We start from the raw sequence: 20,285 nt of genomic DNA, 5'->3' as shown, positions 1-20,285 counted from the left end.
TACAGACACCAAGGTCAGTGAATAAGGCGGTGAGGAGATGCTCCAGGTGCTGGAGAGAAAGATGCCCCTGCAGCCCCTGGAGAAGACCATGGTTGTCCCCCTGCAGCCCATGGAAGAGGATGGGGAGTAGAGACCCCACACTGGAGCAGGTGGAGACGTACAGAAAACACTATGATCCACATCAGAGCAAGCTTTTGGAAGCAGATCTGCACCCTGTGGAGAGAGAGAGAGAGGCCCAAACCAGAGCAGGTTTGGTGGGGGGACTTGTGACTCCATGTGGGACCAGGGTGGAGCAGTCTGGGCCTGAGAGGCATTCTATGATTTATGACTGCACCCCATAGCAGTGACCCACGCTGGGGCAGCTGGTGAAGAGCTGAAGCCCCGTGGGAAAGGACTCACAGTGGAGAAGTTCGTAGAGAACTGTCTCCTGTGAGTGGGACCCCACGCTGGAGCTGGGGAGAAGGGAGAGAAAACATGATTAAGTGAAGTCTGCTGAGAAGGTGGGGGGAAGGTGCTTTAAGATCTGGTCACACTTCTCATTACCCAACTCTGGTGTCACTGGGTGTGCAGGGCAGTGTCATAAATTAGAGAGTTTTATTTCCTTTGTTCTGTGCTGAGTCTGTTGTGCCCGTGATGCTGATTGCAGAATGATCTCTCCCTGTCCTTATCTCCACTCCTGAGCCTCTCAATAGATATTTTCTCCCCTGTCCAGCTGAAAAGTGGAGTGATAGAGTGGCTCTGGTGGGCATCTGACCGCCAGCTGGGATCAAACCACCACACAAAGACAAGAGTTTGAAAACCTGTGAAGAAACCTAAATGTTAGAAAAATGGTTATGTATGAGAAATGCTGCATGCTTGTGCATGTATACTGGAGCTAGGGAGTGGAAGCAAGAAGGGGAGAGAGCATAAAAATATTGCTGCTTTTAATCTGTCTTTCAAAATTTTTAAACTCATTCACTCACATGCTGATCATCTTCCTGAATGTTTAGCAACCTTTTTATTCCCAGTGGGACAGGGTACTGGATGGAGAGTCAGGGGTCCTACAGTAAAATTTTCATCTCTTTTGGCACTTTGTGATGAGGGCAGACTTACAGAAGTGGTACATAAATCACACAGAACTGTCAGAAATGAGAGATGCAGCATTTCTTTTAAGCACTGTTGTAAGAAGCATGGGGATAGAAAAGTATTGCTGCTGCTGCTTCTGAGGCCATCATGCTTCCTGGAATATCCCCACACCAGTGATTTTGCATACATTTTGCCTTTGCATCTCTTCTATGACAAGTGTGTGTTATCAGTTTTACTGTATTTAATTGATCACTCCAGTGATGATGAAAGGAAAAAAATGTTCTGTTTTATGAAGGAAACTGTGTTATTGCTCTGTATCTTTCTGCTCTATGAAGCAATCAGTTTCTGGACAGGAACTCTCCTCTGCTCTGTGCATACACTAGTATGGAGCAATCGAGCTCCATTTTTCTTGGCTGTTAGCTGCAATTAAAAAAAAACCCATTCTAATCCTTTTCAGTTTGAGAACTACAAAGACTGTGGCTGTAAAATGTGATAGGAAAAAAAAATCAACATGAAGAACTGATTTGAATTTTCCCCTGGGAATGTTGTATGTTTTAATATTTCAGAAATGGGTTTGCTTAGCCCTGAGGGAAAGGGATTGGAAGAGGATGAGAGGCATGAGTATGCACAAAGACTACTTTCAGTAGTAAGGCAGAGAGAAATAGGTCACTGTAGATTAGATGGCTAATTTAGTTTCTTTCAAAGCCACAAGAGGTAGAAAGTGCTGAGCTACAATCAGGAAGAATGGATACCATCTCCTGAGGGACAGGGCAAATAAGCAGTGTAGATCTTAAGTCTTCTTGCTTCCTTTAAGCACTTGATTTACACAAATACATGTGTTAATTCATGTTTTATTACTGAGCTGATGTTGCCTTTCTGGAAAAAGTGACAGTTTATGCAACAGCTCTAAACTAAGCTACCCATGGCTTAAGAAAAACATTTCTAATGCAGGTTATGTGGAAGGAAGTAATTTTCTTGTTAGGTTTTTTTTTAAATTTATTAAACTGCATGGCCAAGAATGGTCCATCCCAGCATCCAGGAAGCCAGGCAAAAGTGGCAAGAAGCCTACATGGATGAACAAGGAGCTCCTGACTCAACTCCGACGTCAAAAGGCAGCACACAAGAGCTGGCAGCATGGAGAGGTGGCCTGGGAGGAATACAGCAATTCTGTCTTGAGTGTGGACCCCCTGGAGGGTAGAGAGGCCTTACAGAGAGATGGGATAGACTAGAGAGCTGGGCAATCACCAACCATATGAAATTCAACAAGAGCTAGTGCTGGATTCCCCACTTGGCACAGGGAATCCTGGTTATACACACAGATTAGGATCAAGAGGCTGGAGAACAGCCCCATGGAAAGAGATCTGGGGTGTGGGTTAACAGCACATTGAATGAGTCAACAGTGTGGCCTGGCAGCCAAAAGGGACAAATGTATCCTGGGGTGCATCATACATGTCATAGCTGACCAACTGAGGGAGGTGATTATCCCACTTTGCACTGGTGTGGGCCCCACCTCAAGTACTGTGTGCAGTTTTGGAAGCCTCCATATAAGAAGGACATCAAACTATTTGAGTGTGTCCAGAGGAGGGCAACCAAGATGGTGAAGGGCCTTGAGGGCAAGAATCACAAGGAACAGCTGAGGTCACTTGGCTTGTTCAAGTTGGAAAAGAGGAGGCTGAGTAAGTAACCTTATCACAGCCTACAATTTCCTGAAGGGGGGCAGCAGAGTGGGAGGAACTGATCTCCTCTGCTGTGACCAGTGACAGGACATGAGGAAACACAATGAAGCTGTGCCAGGGGAAGTTCAGATTGGACATTAGGAAAAGGTTCCTCACTGAAGAGGTTCCCCAGGGAAGTGGTTACAGCCAGGGGTTACAGCACAGGGGTTTAAGAACCAACTGAATGACACTTTCAATTATATGGTTTAGTTTTAGGTAGTCTTGGGAGGAGCAGGGAGTTGGACTCAATGATCCCTATGAGTCTCTTCAAACTTGAGATATTCTATGATTCCAAATCTATGGAGTCTGATGGGATGCATGCCTGAGAAGTGAGACAGCTGTCCAGTATCACTGCAAGACAACTTGCAATCAGGAGATTTTCAAATCCAACAGGACAAGACTCTGGGCAACCTGCTTTAGCTGACTGCTGTAAGTAAGGGGTTGGAATAGGGGACACATTAATTCCATGATTAAAGCTTGACTTTTTTTAGAAGTCTTACTGTGGGGTTTGGTGGTGTTTTTTTTTTTTTTTTTCCCCAGTGTAGCACAATTATACTGATACAGGTGATGTAAACATGAAGTCAAACATAGATTTGCTTTACTCTGGCAAGTGAGGTGACTCAAGAACAGGTCAAGCTGGAAGACCTTCAGTTTCCTAGCTGTCAGTTAATACAATTTCTATTTTATAGCCAATTAAAAAATTTCTTACACTATGTTTACAACTCCAGTTTCTGTAAATTATTTTGAATGCTACTATCAAGTTCACTCAGGGTGATGCAATTAAAAGCTGCATCAATGTGGAAAGCCAAATTAGGCCTGTTCCTAACAGCCTACATGTAGAAGAAAATGACCCCTTGCATCCCAACAGTATGATGGCTCTCCAGACTGAAATAAACACACGTCACCATAAATAAACTCTGAAATACAGCCTGTTTTATTTAAAGGTTGGGGCATTTATTTTTATATTACACTTGGCATTTCCTGACTTAAGAGCTGCAAGCTGTCTTCTGCCTACCACCTGCTTCTGTTTGTAGTTCTGGCATTTGTATAACCCAGTGGTAGAGACTCTCATCCAGTTCCTAACTCATTGTACATTAAGCATAGCAGTCAGAAGGATCCTATCTCTGGCCAGTATGTTTTGCACCCCAGTGTTTTTCAAAATTTCTTGGGTTTAGGCCTTGAAGAAAATCAAATGAGTTAGTACCTCGATTCTACAGAGGATGATTTTGGACCCATGTAAAAGGGTGAAATTCTTTAAAGTATTGCTATGATTTACATCTGTGCTAAGTAGTAGATTAATGCATGTGCACCTTTATTCTTGGGCTTTTTTTCTCTTTGCAATTAGATTCTTAGTCTCTGATCTCGAAGTATATGAGTTTACTGTTTTTCACTTCCCGAGAGAGTTATGGGAATAAATTTGAGTTTGGCTTCTCATGAAGAACAAACTTGTGGCTGCTGAAACCTCTCAGGGTCCTTGTCTCTGCCCTCATTTGCTATTGAACTGAATGCTTATGAACAGATATGATCAGAAACTGCTGAAAGAAATCACAGAAGTACATGACTGCAATTTTGAAAGCATAATTCTAGTCTGAAAGAAGATTCTTCAGGACCTCAGTGTTTGAATTTCCATGGTGGTATGTAGGAATCTGATGTTCAAATCCCACCAAACTTGTGTGATAAATTTACCATTTAGTTATATGTCAGAGTAGTCTATAACTTGTATGGGTCTTCTGAGGTTTGATGATTGCAGTGGGTGGTTGATAGTCCTCTGAAAGACAGAGCTTTTTTTCTCGATGTTCCTCCAGTCTGGTGGTATTGGGCAGAAATTTGGACTTGATGATGTCAGTGGTCTTTTCCAACCTTGATGATTCTGTGAATACTGTGTTCCAAGTCAAATGTTTTTCCCAATTTTGCTAAAAAAAAAAAAAAAGAGTAAAAAAGGCAGATACATTTTAAAGCAGAGGACATCAAATGGGTGGGTCTCATGGCACAGGTTTCACCTGTCAGATGACACTTACTTAGCTGGTAATAGTAAATACCTAGTTTCTTCTTTTAACTAATGTGATTAAATCCAGCAGCTCACAAGACTTCTATTCACAAGAGGTAAAAGCAAAGATTCCTCTGTTTGGGAGACCTAGACAAGACGGTTCAATTTAAAATGCAGATTTGATCCTAGACAAGACCTAGACAACCTCAGTGATCAGCTCTTCTACTATTCCTCAGTAGGCCCAAAATCTTTCTCACAGAAACTGGAAAGCCTAAATTGCATCACGGTAAATAATAGGGGAGAAAACGGAATGATTTGCTGCAACAAAGTGCCTAAGCAGTCCCCAGTTTTGAGATAAATTCTCTGGGGCTGTAATATGTTACTGTTACTGCTAAGTCTGCAAATGCTATTTCAATGAGCCTTTTTCCCCATGCATGTGACAAATTCTCTTTGCTCTTCTAGAATTTTCCTCAGTCTCAGCTATTCCTGAATAGAGGCTTGGAAACATTTCTATGTTGTTTGTCGTTTCTGTATTGTTTAGTAAGGAATGCCGTAGAGCCCTTTAGAATAGTTTTCAACGTGGCAAGAAGTTAACTTTTTATATGGCTGTCTCCACATATAAAAGTTTTATATGCTGGTTTCTCCACAAGCATCTGAATTACGTCTTCTAACTTGTGGCAGACAGTGTGCCCTCATTGCTCTGACAGCATCTTCTAAGAAACATTGTCCACACCTTTAAAAAGAAGGTGATTCCCTCTTTTCCCCACTATTCTAGTAACATAGCAGAAAGCTAAATAGAAAAGTTAGCCTGAGTCAAGTCATCATGTGGGGAGTATCACCGCTGTTCAACACGCTGATGATTTCGTGGTAAGTACCTGTGTGCCTGTTTCAACCCACAGAGCATATAAGGTAGTTTTTGCAGTAAGCAAGTTTCAAGTATTTGCTTTATTGCCGAGCACAGATGTGAGCAGTAACTGTTCAAGTAGCACCTTAATGTACTGTAAATCCACGCTCAAGCTTGCCTTGTGGAAACTTGTACGAGCCTATAGGCAAAGAATCATAATACATGAAATTTCCCTTTGCAGAAGCCACCTAGCTAGACTCAGCTACATAATCATCAACTCAGCATTTAGTAACCATTTTAAAGTATTATGTGTAGTGCTTTTCAGCCTAGAGAAGAGAAGGCTGTGGGGGGACCTCATTGCAGCCTTCCAGTACCTGAAGGAAGCAGAGAAACAAGGGGGGGGAATCAACTTTTTAAAAGGGTAGACACTGGCAGGACAAGGGGGGATGGACTAAAGCTAAAGGAGGGAAGGTTTAGATTAGATATTAAGGGGAAGTTCTTTACCGAGAGAGTGGTGAGGTGCTGCAACAGGCTGCCCAGAGAGGTGCTGGATGCCCTGTCCTTGGAAGTGTTCAAGGCCAGGTTGGATGGGGCCCTGGGCAGCCTTGTGTAGATCCAGGCCTGGAGGTTGGTGGCCCTGCCTGTGGAAGGGGGGTTAGAACTCTGTGATCCTTGGGGTCCCTTCCAACCCAGACCATTCTATGATATCAGGCATACATGCCTGTATTCTGCAAACTACCTGCCAGACTTCCCCATGTTCACCTTTATAGGTGCAAGATTGGCTGTTTACCAGTGCTCTGGTACTGTAGTTTGCTTTAAGGAGATAAGCCTGAGGGGTTACAGGCTGCTCAGGGGGGTGGGAACACAGATAGGAGGGCTTGTACACTGTGAAAAAGAGTGCCTTGAGTGCACAGAGCACAACCTTGGGACAGCTAGTGAACCCACAGAGAGTGTGGGTAAGGACCAGAGAACAGATCAGTGCAGTTGGTATCACAGCAAGCATCAGTTACTGGATCACCCGATCAAGAATAGGCAGATGAAGCCTTCTTCAGGCACCATGCCTTAAGAGCTCCTCTGCAGTTGGGAGATCTTACAGCCATGAGAACTATGTTGAGGCTTTTTCTTTTCCTGGGGGATTGACTACTCAGAGAAGCTGATCCCAGATGCAGATATTTACACATTTTCCAAAATATACTGTGGGCGAAGTGAAATCTATGGATCAAATGAATGTGAAATCAATCCTGTCCCCCAGTGCCATTTTCCGTTGATGTGTATCTATCTAGACCCGGGACAGTTTGGGATCACAGGCATGGAAGATCCTACCTGGTCCATTTTGACTGGTTGCAGACCTTGGAGCAGATGAGTGTCCCCGCATCCTTCCAAGCCCTCCGGCCCTGGGCCGCGGGAGTTACAGAGGTTACGTACCCTCGCCCTGACCCAAGAAAAGCCATCGTACTCGTGTCTGCAAGGGAGACCAGGGCAAGCGGCGCCTCCTCTGCTTCCCCTGGCCCTCCGACAGGGGACGAGTTGGTCCTGCCAAAAGTGAGGTGCGACTGGGCACCCGCGCCGCACCGGCCCCTGGGGCAGCAGCCCAGCTCGGCCCCGCCGGACGGAGGCAGGTAGGCAGGCGGGGCGGGAGGGGAAGGAGGCTGGACGGGACGGCCCGGGCCGGCCGTCCCGCCCCTGGGGGGGCCGCACGCCTCGCCCGGTTATGCCACTCGTGCTCGAAACCACGGTCAGAAAGTTGTTTCAACCTCTGCGAGCTCTTACTTCCCCCCCGAGGCGTGGGCAGGCGGAGGAGCGCCGCGCCGGCCCCCGCACCGGGGCTCGCACCGCGCCTCGGCAGGAAGCGGCGAGAGGTGAGTCGCGGGGGAGTAGCGTGAGCCAGAGCAGTCGGGGGAGGCAAGAGGGCCGTGCTCCGCCAGATCATCCTCCTAGCCAAGCTCCTGCTGCTGCTGCTGCTGCAAAAGCACCGGCCGCTTCGCCCTCGCTTGCAGCGCCCCGGTGTTTCAACAGCGTCCTGCTCTTGCGCCGCGCTCAGCCTGTCGCAAGCGTCGCTTCCTGCGAGGGGCTTTCTGCAAGGCAACGCCGCCTTTGCGGGCTTGCGGGGCCAGGCGGGGGCTCGGCAGGTTCAGGGCAGCCGGCAAGGGCAGCCCTTCCCAGCTCACGTCCTCTCTGCCCCCCGATGCCGATGCGTGTCCCTCGCCTCCGCTGGGAGCGGTGGGCTGCGCCCTGACACGGGGGCTGTGCTGCCGGCGGGGCGGGACCTGCCGGGGAGAGGTTTGGGAACGCCGGTGCGGGAAGAGGGGGGGGGCTCTGCCTTCCTGCCCGCCTTGTGCGGGGCTGCCCCGGTGTTCACGGGCGGCGCAGACTCCCGAAAGCCGCCCCCGGCCCTTTCGTTTGACCCGCAGCCCGCTCTCAGGCTGGGAGGCAGCAGGACTAGAACCGCAGCGGCTGCCAAACAGGCTGCTGCTGCTGCCTCCGCATCGTCTGGCTGCTGGCGTGAACGCGAGCAGGTTGCTTCGTCCCGCTCTGTTGTGCTTCCTGCCTTTGCGCCGCACCGGTACCAGCGCTGGAGCAGCACGGGGTGGGAAGCTCGCGTCCGGAGGGACAGCTGAGCGTGCCCAAGTACGAGGTGTGGCGGCTCCTCACACACCGAGGATACTCATGAAGAGCCTTGCCCGAAAGTGCTGTTGACCCCATAGTCTTTGCATTTGCACCTCTGTGCTCCTCCCGTAGCTTCGTGCTCGGTCACAGGGAGGTTGCTTTAGGTCCCCGTTACTTCAGTAGTTGCCCATCAGTCTCAGTGTGTGCTTCCCTGGAAATACAAAAGAGAACCCCCTCCCCCCGAGTTTGTGGGGACGGGCCCTCCAAGCGCTTCGTGAGGATGAAGGCAGTGCTGCTAGTGGCGGTTGTAGGAATGAGCCTTGTGCTCCCCTACAGCAGTATCCTGTCAGTCTTACGCTGCTGTGGCACTAGTGTGGTACCTGGTTTAGTGTTGTGTCCTTCTTGAATGCTTATGGTGACTGTAAGTGACAGTTATAAGATAAGCTTACTGATACCAGGACAATAGATTTCCTAATCTGTACTGATAGAACAGGGCATGGCTGCTTGTGCTAAACCTTGGGTAGTGTCACAATTGGGAGAAAGGTGGAATCCCTCTGGAGCACTTTGACTAATTCAACATACTTTCCTTAGTTGCAGCTTTGTGGCTTTCAACAATAGTTTCCAGGTTAGTTTCACTTTCCTTTTTAGGTGGCATTCATGAATTATACTGTTGTGCTTGTAAAAGTTTATTGGTTGTCTGTGGGAATGTCATAAGGACTCAGATATCTGGTTCCCAAATGTATCATTAGGGACTTCAATATTGTTCAACTCATAAGGTAACTGTTCCACCTAAAAGAGTGAAAATTAAATGTCAGACTTCTGTATACTGAATTCTCATCTTTTTTGACATTGAGAAATCAAAAGTCAGTGTTTAAAGTGCAAACAGCAGATGTAACAAGAGTTTACAGCCTCCTGGTCTGCCAGCTCTGAGAGACTGAAGTTCCCTGCTGCTGAAGGGAAGGAGGTATATTTGTCTCTGTGTGAGACACCTCTCCCCTCTTTTCCTCCTGTCTTATGATGGCTTAGAAGGGAACTGTAAAGAAAGTAGCAGAAATTAATGCGCTAAAGAGCGTTGCTCCACAAGCTTTTCTTGTGGTTTCTTCAGCCTACAGGATGCATGTGCTGTTTCTAACAGATCTCTTTTTTTTTCCTTCTCTTGTTTCTGTTCATTGACAAAGGATAACACTATCATGATTTTATAGATGGGCAACTGGTTGCTGTATGGAGGGGTAAAGACTGCCCAGATTTCCGCTCCATCGTTTGCTAATTTGCCGTATAAGTTTGTATGAACGTGCAGCTCTACGTATAAAGAGGAAGTAATACATCCTTAGGGATTTATTTATCCTGTTAAAATGCAGATTTAATTATTTTAGTTAAACCTGATGTAAAGTCATAGTTGATTCTACTGTCCATGACTTATCCATGCAGAAGCACAAGGGTGCCTGTGTCAAGAAATTGGCTGAAGCAAAGTTAAAGGCTTTGGAACTCTCTCTAGAAGAAACTCTAACCAGGTCAGGCCTAGAGGTTTCAGTCTAAATCTTGATGTATATTTTTTTTTTATCCTAAGAGGAAACAAAAATAAAAAGGTGATTGCATTTCTATCCACGAGTGCCCTTTTCTGGGATAGTTCTCCACATTTAGTAAGGTGAATCACCAGGTCAGATAAACAAGGTCAAATCTGCCTCACTATCAGATTTATTGTATGTCATGTCTCAGCCAATATTGTATGTCCTGTCTCAGCCTAATTTGACTTCCTTCTCATGCTCTCCTTCTGCTGTGCCTCTGCTCTGTTGTTCCAGACTGCCCCTTGCTGTGATGCCTTACTGTTGCCAGACAGAAATGATGAAGTAGCCATACCTGTTGCACGGTGGGAAGTCAACACATTGCTGAGCCATGGCCAAGATTATGTGCCCCTTCAAAGAGTCTCTGACCTCCAGAGAGCCACTCCAGAATATTCTCCCTATCTACAGTGTCATGCAATAGCCCCATTTTCCTCATGTCTCATCCCTTATTCTCACAGAGGGGTGTCAAGAAAGGACAAAGGTCTTGCCAGGGAACTTCTGTTCATTAGAGAGCAGCGTGAATGGAGGCAGGGATCCTGCACAGCTGCAGGAATAACTTTTTGACTAGTTGACTCACAGAGAATGTGGAAATTATATTTCCTCTTAAAAGCAATGCTGAATTAAAAATCCAATTAAGAATCTGTAATGTTGCGTTTTTAATTGTTTCTGTTGCTAGAGGGTTTTTTTTCAGAACTAAACAGGATGACATACACCAAGTATAATCAAGTATAGAAAAGTGAGTTTGTTTCCCAGACCTTGGAAGTGAGGCATGCAGAAGAAATAGCATGAAGGTTATTTTGCACGGCATATGGAAAAATGTGACACTTTTTTGTATCATATTTTACCTTCTTGCAATGGGAAAACAGTGGACTAGGAAATTAAATATTCCTGTGCCTCACTCACTGTCCCACTGACTCAAGTGAAGGTGGCTTCCAAGAGTGAGTTTATAGTTTTGGAAATTCTGAAAATTTTGAAAACAAGAATTCTTGCAAAACAAGTGCCAAGTAACCAAGAAGATACTTGAAACATATCTTTTGGGTCTTCAAGTGCAATCTGCATTAGCTTGAGTCCACTAAGGGTAGTGGCAGAGTAGACTGAAATTTTTAACTGACATTTTTTCAATTTAAAATGTTTGGGTTTTTAAAATTTAATTTGCATTTCTAAATCCTTCTATTTAGGTTAAAGGTGTACAATTCTTTGACAAACTAGAAATAGAGAGTATATTTAGATTTCAAGCCACATTTTTTGTTGGTTTTCAGGCAGATAAAAGGTTTTGATCCTGTTTTTTTTTTTTCACAAAAGTTCCATTTTTAGCAAGGACTTTCAGAGGAGGCAGAACATTTCAGGAATTTCTTTGTGAAAATGCTGCATTTTAAAGAACGTTCTTTTCAACCAGATTTCACCAGCTGAAAGGAGCTCCATTTAGCTGTGAGTCATTAGGAAACCCTGAAAGATAAGACAATTAAAAGGAACATATACTGCTTCACTTAAACTTTTTCCAGGCCTTTACTTCATGTGAGGGGTGTGTGTGTTTCTACTTCAGATGCAAATACTTTGTCAACAAATGGAGCAGCTCATATGAACTGCTCCTTGTCGTGGCTCAGCCCCAGCAGGTTAGATGGAATTGTTGCCCAAAACATGTAACTGGCCAAATTGTATTTCTATGCAGTAAGGATTTATTGATCACTTAGGCAGACTTTGTGGGGAAAACACACATTCAGATACACATAGACAGCTGTACCACCACCTGAGGTGTGAGGTGGGTCAATAGTTCCTTGAAAACTCAAGGTTCTTGCAACCAGCTAGCTGGCAAGGAACAAGAGGGAAGGAGAACAGGTCTTGGAGCTGATGTCCTTGAATAAGGCAGAAAGAGCAGGTGGAGGGAATAGAAGAGACCATTGAAGCGTGCAGAGGCTACAAGGCAGGGTGTTCTCACAGCTACCATGATCCCATGATTATTCTGCAATAGTGATTTCCATGATGATTATCGCCCTTAAGTTCAGGGTCCTTTTGTAAGAAGTTTGCATTTCCAGTCAGTTCTTAGCTTTTAATTTCATAAATAGATTAAAAAGGGATCATCCAAAGCAGTGACCCAAGAGGAAAAGATGCATTTCCACTAAAATCCCATATACTCAGAGTAGCTTTGCCTCTCAAGGAGCCTAACAGCACCAAGCAGCTCCATTTAACTTCACCCTGCCTTTTCAGTATGGATCCCTAAGAACTGCTAATATGTAGGCAAAAAGAGATCAGATGCTGAAACTGACACTGAGGTGGTTCTGAAGAGGTCCTGTTCACCTGTCAGGCATGCTACAGAACACCTGCAGGTTGTTTTAACAATGATCATTTCCTAGAAGGAAAAATATACTCCTTGTAGCAAAAGTACACAATCTAATATTTATTTTCCAGTGATTGTAATACATAAATGTTGTATCTCATAGGAGTACGTTGCATAAAGCTATTGTGACTTCAGTATTAAGAAAACTTACTATATTCTTCTGCTAATGATTCATGTTTCAAAGTGTGCTGCAGAAACTTTGTATCTATAGGCTGATGCTAAAAAATACTAATTTTACTGAAGCCTAAAAACTCAGGGGCATGAATGAAGGTACAACAGCTCTGTAAGTTTTTAACTGTTGCAATTGGGAAGAATGGGATTGTCACAAGTATGGCATCTGTGGTTCAGCAGTGCTCTATACCTCAAGAGTTTGGTGAGTTACAGTACACCTGACTAGAAAGAAAATCATGATGAAAATATAATTTGAAATAGTGACAGTGGCTTGCCTTTTGCAGACCTGTCCAAAAATACCTTGCAAGTAATCATCTGTAAAAACCTCATAAAGCCCACATCCTTTTTTAGCATTATTTGGAGCTATGCTTGTTTGCATCAGATCCTGATATGACCCATTTGGCGTAGTGAAGTGCTTGTTTATAGCTAAAAGAATGGATAGCAAATGTCTTAATAGGATAAAATAATAGTCTTCTGAATTTGTGAGCCATTTGATTTCTAAAGGAGATGGATGAGTGAGCAGAACTACCCGTGTTATTTAAAACTGCCCTTTCAATAATTATATTGCTGATCCTGTAACATGGGGCAAATTGCAGTTTTAATCTTCAATGCTGTTGCCAGCATTTAGAACATACCAGGACACTCTAGGGATTAAGATGGGCTGTACCACCTTTTGGAAGGTACTATGAAAATTAAGAATTCTGGTGTACACTCTAATTTAATTTTCTGCTGTATTCAAGACATTTTCTGTGTAACAGGTTTTTATGATGTGTGTGAAAGGTGGGGCAGGGTGTAAGAAGGTGAGGCTCCTGCGATGCATGTAGTTTCGTTTTGGGGCATGGAAGTATTTAGAAAGCATGGTAATGTTTTCTGAATTTTACCTGTACTGTTTGCTAAAGGTAAACAACTTTATCAAGCTCTGTAGGATGCCTTTTTGTTCCACCCTTGTTAACCTCTTTCACGTTTACATTCTTTCACATGTGACTGAATATTGCTTGCAAGGTTTTTCTCCTTTCTGTTTCTTAAGGAAATCTAATTGATGGTGCAGAAACCGCAGGCAGTAGCAGCACTTACTGTCATGATTAGCTCAGCCCTTCTTGCAGTTGTGGCCTTTTGAGAAATCATTGAGATGTGAAAAAGAAAAAAAAAAAAAAAGGTGTTATGCCCAAGACACTTTTTGGTATTTTTAAACCTGTTTTTAAGTTAGTATCACTGCATAGTTGAAAGTGATGGCCTGATTTTGATTACCTCATGCACTGGTATCAGTCAGGAATGACCTGTAGTGAAGTAAATAAAGTTTAGGTGTGTAAAAGTAGTCTGAAAGGAAAATCTCATCCAGACTCTTATACCACCGTGGTCTGGATGTGGCTTCCAGTGTTATTTCCGTGTGATCTAGTTATGAATGGCTGTATAGAGTCAGAGCAAAGATTCGTCTTGCTGATATACTAGTTTTGAGACTGTCTACCATTGCCAAGTGTCAACAAAGGTATTAAGAAACAGGGTGGTTGTGGAGTGATCTTTTCCTTCATGTATCTTCCCAGCTACTGATAACTGGTCAGATTTTGTGAGCTAGAAATTTTCCTCATAAAAAAAGTATAGCTGTTCACACAGCTGTCATAGCCAAATGTTCCCTGCTATGCCTGACCCATATTCCCTGTGACAGCATTTCCTAGCCTTGTTAGTTTTCCAGGCCCTGCTTGGCTGCCAGCATAGGTGCCCCAGCAGGCTTTTGTGCCTTTTGGGGTGTGGAGCATTGCTCATATACTAAGCAATGTGCAGTGCCTGCGTCCTGTGTGCAGGCAGAGGGGCAGCAGCTCAGTTCAAATAGTTGATCTTCGGGTTTATAGAGCACCCCTGATTCCTATATGTTAAAATGGAAGTAAGACCCATCCTGAGAGAGAGTTTCCTAGGGTGGGATGATGTTGGGTGACCATCCTTTGCCTCCTCTCAGAATATTTTTTCTTCTGCTGCTTGTAACTCTGCTTTAGGAAGGATTTTGACAGCAAGGTCTTTTGATCATTAAGCTGAAATTGTTTAACCCTTGCAGAATATTTGAAGAGCAGTTCTGGGATGATAGAATTGCAAAATATGTTTTGAGAAGGGCTAGGTGATTCGATTATCAAAGCCCTAGTTTGGTTTGAGGTCAGTGGTCCATTTACAGTGCTTTTATACTTACATGCTGCATGGGAAGAAGTCCAGCACTCTGCCTTACACCAAATCACTTTGTCATGGAAAGCCACTGCAAGCTGCAGGTGTGCAAGCTGTACATATAAGAAGTTATTGGAAGATGCTGTGTTTTAAGAGATATAAAGCATTGCCAGGTTTGAACTTAAGCATCGAATAAACCAGACTCTGGCTGAGTTATTCTGTCTGTGTGTTTGGAGCCTTTTCTCCTTAAGAAGCAGAGCAGACAAGCTAAAGTTCTTTTTTTCCTCAGATTCTGTCTTCATTTCCATGGAATGCCAAGGCTTGGGCTCTGAAGACAGCATACATTGAGATTGTGACAATGGAAAGAATACGAGGAGACTGTACCAGTCCTGTGTCACCAGGAGATGCAGAGAGGAGCAGGACTGAAGAACAAGACCCAGGCCTAACTGTGTTGGGAAGGGCACATGAGTTCTTTCAGATTTGTGATCTAGAAGGCAAAGGGTTCATCACTCGTCAAGACATGCAGGTAAAACATAATTGGCTGTGTGAATGCACAACTCCTACCGCCCTTGATGACTTGAGGATGATTAATTTAGAGTTAAATATTGTAACGCCCTCCTGATAACTTTAAAGAGATATGCAGGATTTAAAATAATCTCTTTGAAGTCTTACATAATGCTTGCATTTGTTTCCACAGACAAAGCAAGAAAAAAAGTGGAAAATCAATGTGAATTAATTTTTATAACTACCCCAGGAATTTAATTTCAATCTTGTTGAGAAAGTTGGAACTCGAATAAGTTCATTTCAGTTTGCCACAGCATCATGAATGCTTTCAGTCCAACATTTTTTTCTTCTCTTTTTTCAGCAAAATTGTGTAAATAAAGGTTTTCACTTTGGTTTTACCTGCCAGCCAATGGTGAACTTTCATCTGGGTCACATAAATATGTAAGGAGTATACAGGAACAGTATTTTGGCATTATTCAGTGTTCACAATAATCATCTTAACAAATTGTTCTTAAATCGTGAGCTGAAAACGTTGGTGAAAAGACTCAACTATAGAAATAAACCTTTTGAAAATGGGATTGGGTGTATATTGCAGAAATGATAATATGATTTGAACCAGTATGTGGCAGAAAACATGAATGTACTCATGCTTGTCATTGAAAGCACAATTTCATTGTGTTAATCCATTTCTATTTTAGTACTTGTGGACAAAACAGAATTAGGGAGTGGTAGCAGGATAATTTCAGTGCAAATTGCTACCAATGGAAGCATCTGTGTAAAATATAGAAACCTTCTGTATCCTCAGAAAGAAAGATGTGTCTGTATATAGAAAAATGCAAGCAAAACACGCCTGGCTACCTATGTTGGAAAAGCCCAAACCTCAACATAAACTGCTCAGATTACTAACTCTCAAGAGCTTTCCATGCAGTAGTGTGCTGCTGAGTTTCGAGATGGCCTTATACTAATAATTATGCACAGTTGAAAAACGGTAGGAGTGCAGATGCTTGCTGTGCTGTTGGCTTTACCAGTCCCTCACAGAAGTAACTACATGCAAACATGTATGTGAGTGGTAATTTTGGTAAATTCAACCCGTAAAGAATTGTATGGATTAGAATTGCATTGTTGTTCAAAAAACTGAACGGCATATGTCTTCACCTGGTGGAGAACCTCTGTGTGTGTGTGTGCATGTTTGTGTGTGTAAAAAGTACTAATACCTAGTTTTGCAGGGAACATAAAAGCATTTGTTTCTGTTTGATTCTAGGTTTTATGCTTAGAGTTCTGATAAATTTATACTAAAGGTTCTAAAACAGATGTTGCGGAAGATGCAGGAGAAAATGCTTACAAAGGGTTGTAAAGAACAGATAAAGTGCATTTCTTGTTTCACTGTGATGATTTATTTACCATATCTGACAATTTCAGTATGTATTTGTCTGGTTCACTTACAGAAATAAGGGTGCTCAGAATACTTGAGAAGATGTTTCTTTATATTTACTTTTATTTCCTAAGGATCCAATTAAATATAATATAATATTACAAATACAGACATTTTGAAGATACTTGGCCCCTCATTTCAAGAAGGACATAGAACTCCCTGGAAGAGTCCAGTGCAGGGCCACCAAGATAATTAAGGAACACCTTCCTTGTGAGGAAAGGCTGAGGGAGCTGGGCCTCTTTAGCTTGGAGGAGCCTGAGGGGTGACCTCATTAATGTTTATAAATATGTAAAGGGTGAGAGTCAGAGGACAGAGCCAGGCTGTTCTCAGTGACGGCCAGTGATAGGACAAGGGACAAAGGGAGCAAGCTGGGGCATAGGAAGTTCCATGTGAATATAAGGAGGAGCTTTTCCACTGTGAGGGTGATGGAACCCTGGGACAGGCTGCCCAGAGAGGTTGTGGAGTCTCCTTCTCTGGAGACGTTTAAAAATCAAAAAACAGGAGGGGTTGGAATTAAATAATTTCTAATCTCCCTTCCAACCAAAACTATTATGTGATTCTATGGTTCTATAGCAAAGACATAAATCAATAAAATCAGTGTTTTCTTTACTAGGTACTAAGTGTAGATCACTTTTGCATCCTGCTGTTTGTTAGTTCAGTAATACTTACCATTAATGAAACATTACTTCAGATTCAAGGTGCTAAGGTTAAGCTTTTTAATCTTCATTCATGAGATATGATGCATGATTTTCAACTGCAAGTGCTGAGTACCAAAAATCCAGTTAACTTCAGTGGAACAGATCTTGCAAACAATCTTTTCTGATGTGTCTATCATATACTAATCATATTATGCCTCCATGATTACATCAAATTGGTTTTTTAGAGATTACGTTCATACTGGTTGTTCAGACTTTTTCATTCCTTTTCAAAATATCAAATGTGCTCAACTTTGAAACAAACAAGATGTTTTCTGAAGCTGCAAGAACACCCGTTCTACCTGGGAATTGAAACCACAGCTTTGCACTTTGGGTCTTGAGGTTATCATGAATAACGAGAAGTAGTGCTACAAAATGGTTTGGTTTATTGCCTATAGCAGAATATGGTTCAGGTCTTGCCCTTAGCTATTTGATCTCTGTTTTTTTATTTAGCAAAGTAAAAGGTTGGTATTTTCACATAAGTAAGCATGGGCATCATGAAAGCACAGAGCACATTGGGTGGCAAAGCAGATAATTTCTCTTGAAGCTCCAGTGGTATCTTTTTATGTTGGGTTTTTTTCCTTTTTTTAAAATTTTGTTTTTTTAAAAAGCCTGATAGTGAAAAGATCTTTGTAATTTTTATTGTAAGCCCAAAATGAGCAAATAAACAAAAGTACACCTATGAGACCAACAATAATGTTTTGCTTTCCTAACAACAGCAACAAACTTAATTTTTTCTTTGAAGAATAAAAACGAGGTTGGGAAAATGTTGACATCATAACAATGGTAAGTGTGGCCTCAGTTCATCAAAGTCAGTAAATTAACCTCAGGGAATTTAATGGAACAAAATATTGGTATATTCTTCAAAATCTCCTGGTTTATGGGTGTTTTGTTTTTTCAAGAAAATGCAAGTAACTGCAATTACTTGCATTTTTTTCTACTGCAAAGTTAGTATAATTCAGTTCAGAATTTGAACCCAGCAATATGGCACTCCTGCTGAAGTTGGAGAAGAACTTAAAAAAATTCTCTTCAGGGATAAAAATCTAAAGCTTTGGTAAGATGAGTGTTTTCAAGTGAAAAACTGATAATAAATCAAGTGTATCACTGTTGAAGTAACTTGCTTTGGCCAGAGAGGTAGTGGAGGCCCCATCCCTGGAGATATTCAAGGTCAGGCTTGATGGGGCTGTGAGCAACCTGATCTAGTGAAGATGTCCCTGCTTACTGCAGGTGGGTTGGACTATATGCTTTTTAAAGGTCTCTTCCAACCTAACACATTCTATGATTCCATGATTCTTTCTACTTAGACTGAATGTACATCCAAATTTTCTTAGGTGTTTTTGGAAGTAGGCAGCAAGGCATAATGAATCCAGATCAGAAATCTCTTTGGGACTATTCCAGATAATTCTGTGCTTTAGAAGCTCTGTTGCTTTCCCTTCACAGGATCACCTTGGAATTCCTTTCACGGCTATTCCCTTCACCACTCCATTCCACCAACTCCTGTAGGTTTATAATGTACAACCTGAACTCTTTGTTGCAGCCAGAGAAGTCCTGGTTAATGAACTCAGCCAATCCTTACCTTGGCATTGTGGTCAGGTATATTGAATAGTGGTTTCAGTTCTTCTGGAATTGCATAAAAGGCTTTCTTTGGCCATAAATCCCTTCCTCAGGGTGGAACAGATGAGTGCCTTTCTTCTGGTGAACTTTATCAGCCTATTAGCTTGCAATTTTAATATGTTGTATATACAATAGGAATTCAGGGAAGGGAATAAAATATTAACTAATGAAGCAAAGGACTTCAGAAATGTGTATTTATATTGCTTACAAAGCTGAGGAAAGCTTTTACTCTTTCTAGTGCTGTCTCCCAGTGGAAATCTTTGCTATTGTAGTTCTTTGACACTCCAGTTTCCTCCTATTTTGGGGAATCTGACTGTACTGTTAAAAAGGATTACAGTAAAAATGGATTTAAAGAAAATGTTGGCATTTTTTTTGGAGGGGGAGTATTTGGGGTTTTTTTTCTTCTTCTGTGTCTGTCTTTAGATTCTCAGGAAAAAGTGTTTTTGTGCAGCTGGTTTAATGTCTTTTTTGGTGTGAGCAAGCTGCATTTCAGATGTATAGAGTCATGAACTACATTTAACTCATTACAGAAGCAGCAGATTTGCTCCTCAGACTATGCAGCTTTCTTAGCTTTGTTTGTTTATTTATTTACAATTGTTTAAACAGCTTTAATTAGAATAATATACCATCTGTAATGTTCTTGTTTAGTGAGTCTCTTTCTTGACCTCATGATGTGGAAGGATTTAGGTGTACAGTTCTGATGCCATTTGTCCAGCTGCACGATAATTAAGGCAGTTCACCAAGATAAGAAGCCATTTCACCAGGATGCTGAGACTCCAGTTTTCCATGTGTAATTGGTATCTGTGTCACAAGGGGGTTTTGCTCCCTGCTTTGTCCTAAAGGATTCATAAAGGCAAAAAAAGAATGAAGTCATAAAAGCAACTCTCCCATTGCTTGATATTGTTTCTCTGATATATTTGAATTTTCACTCTGGGAAACAAAAGGACCTATCCTTCTGTCTTCTGGATGTTCCATAGGCTCTAGTGTTCTTGTCATCCTGTAGTACTGAGTAAAGTGGCTGCATGTTTTGTCATTCCAGAGATTGCATCCTGAGTTGCCTCTTAGCCCGGAAGAACTTGAAAAAGTTTTTGTTACATTGGATGCTGATGGCAACGGCTCACTTACCCCAACCGAGTTCACCACAGGATTCAGTGAGTTTTGAAAGCATGTCTCCTGTATAAAGCTTTATTCATATTCTATACTCTCAACATCAATAAAGAAGCATTTTATCTTAACAGCACACTTAAGGGAGCCACTTATCACAAAGCAAGCCAGACTATTCCCTAAATATAGCAGTTAAAAGTAGCAAATGAAGAAGTGGTAAAACTATTAGACAAAGTACTTCAGGGTCTTGCCTGTGTAAGATGGCAAGACACAGCACAATATGAAACATAGGATGTAGCCATCCGAATTACACATGTTTTAAGCTATGGAGTAAATCTGTGAACAAATTTTGGAAAATTTCCCTTGGGGAAGGAAGATGGGGGAGGTGGTGTTTTATTCCCTATCAGGTTGTAAGACCTGGGATATAATCAAGTTTATCTCTAAGATTAATGTAAAACAGTGTTGAAAATGTGTTAGTAGCACTGTCCTTACAGCTGTGGGA

At 42.5% G+C, this 20,285-nt stretch overlaps 1 protein-coding gene across 1 annotated transcript in view; it reads left to right on the top strand.

Moving 5' to 3' along the window:
* Positions 1 to 14,792: 14,792 nt before the first annotated feature.
* CRACR2A (calcium release activated channel regulator 2A) overlaps positions 14,793 to 20,285 on the top strand; it is a gene marked incomplete at both ends in the record, with an annotated part of 54,553 nt that continues 49,060 nt past the window's right edge. The window contains 2 exon segments of the mRNA XM_084266997.1: positions 14,793 to 14,960; positions 19,719 to 19,830. Of these exon segments, the coding sequence (XP_084123123.1) occupies positions 14,793 to 14,960; positions 19,719 to 19,830 (280 nt within the window).

This window comes from Gallinula chloropus, assembly GCF_964237585.1.
Source record: "Gallinula chloropus genome assembly, chromosome: 1".
Taxonomy (NCBI): Eukaryota; Metazoa; Chordata; class Aves; order Gruiformes; family Rallidae; genus Gallinula; species Gallinula chloropus.
This window is presented reverse-complemented; position numbering and strand designations above follow the sequence as displayed.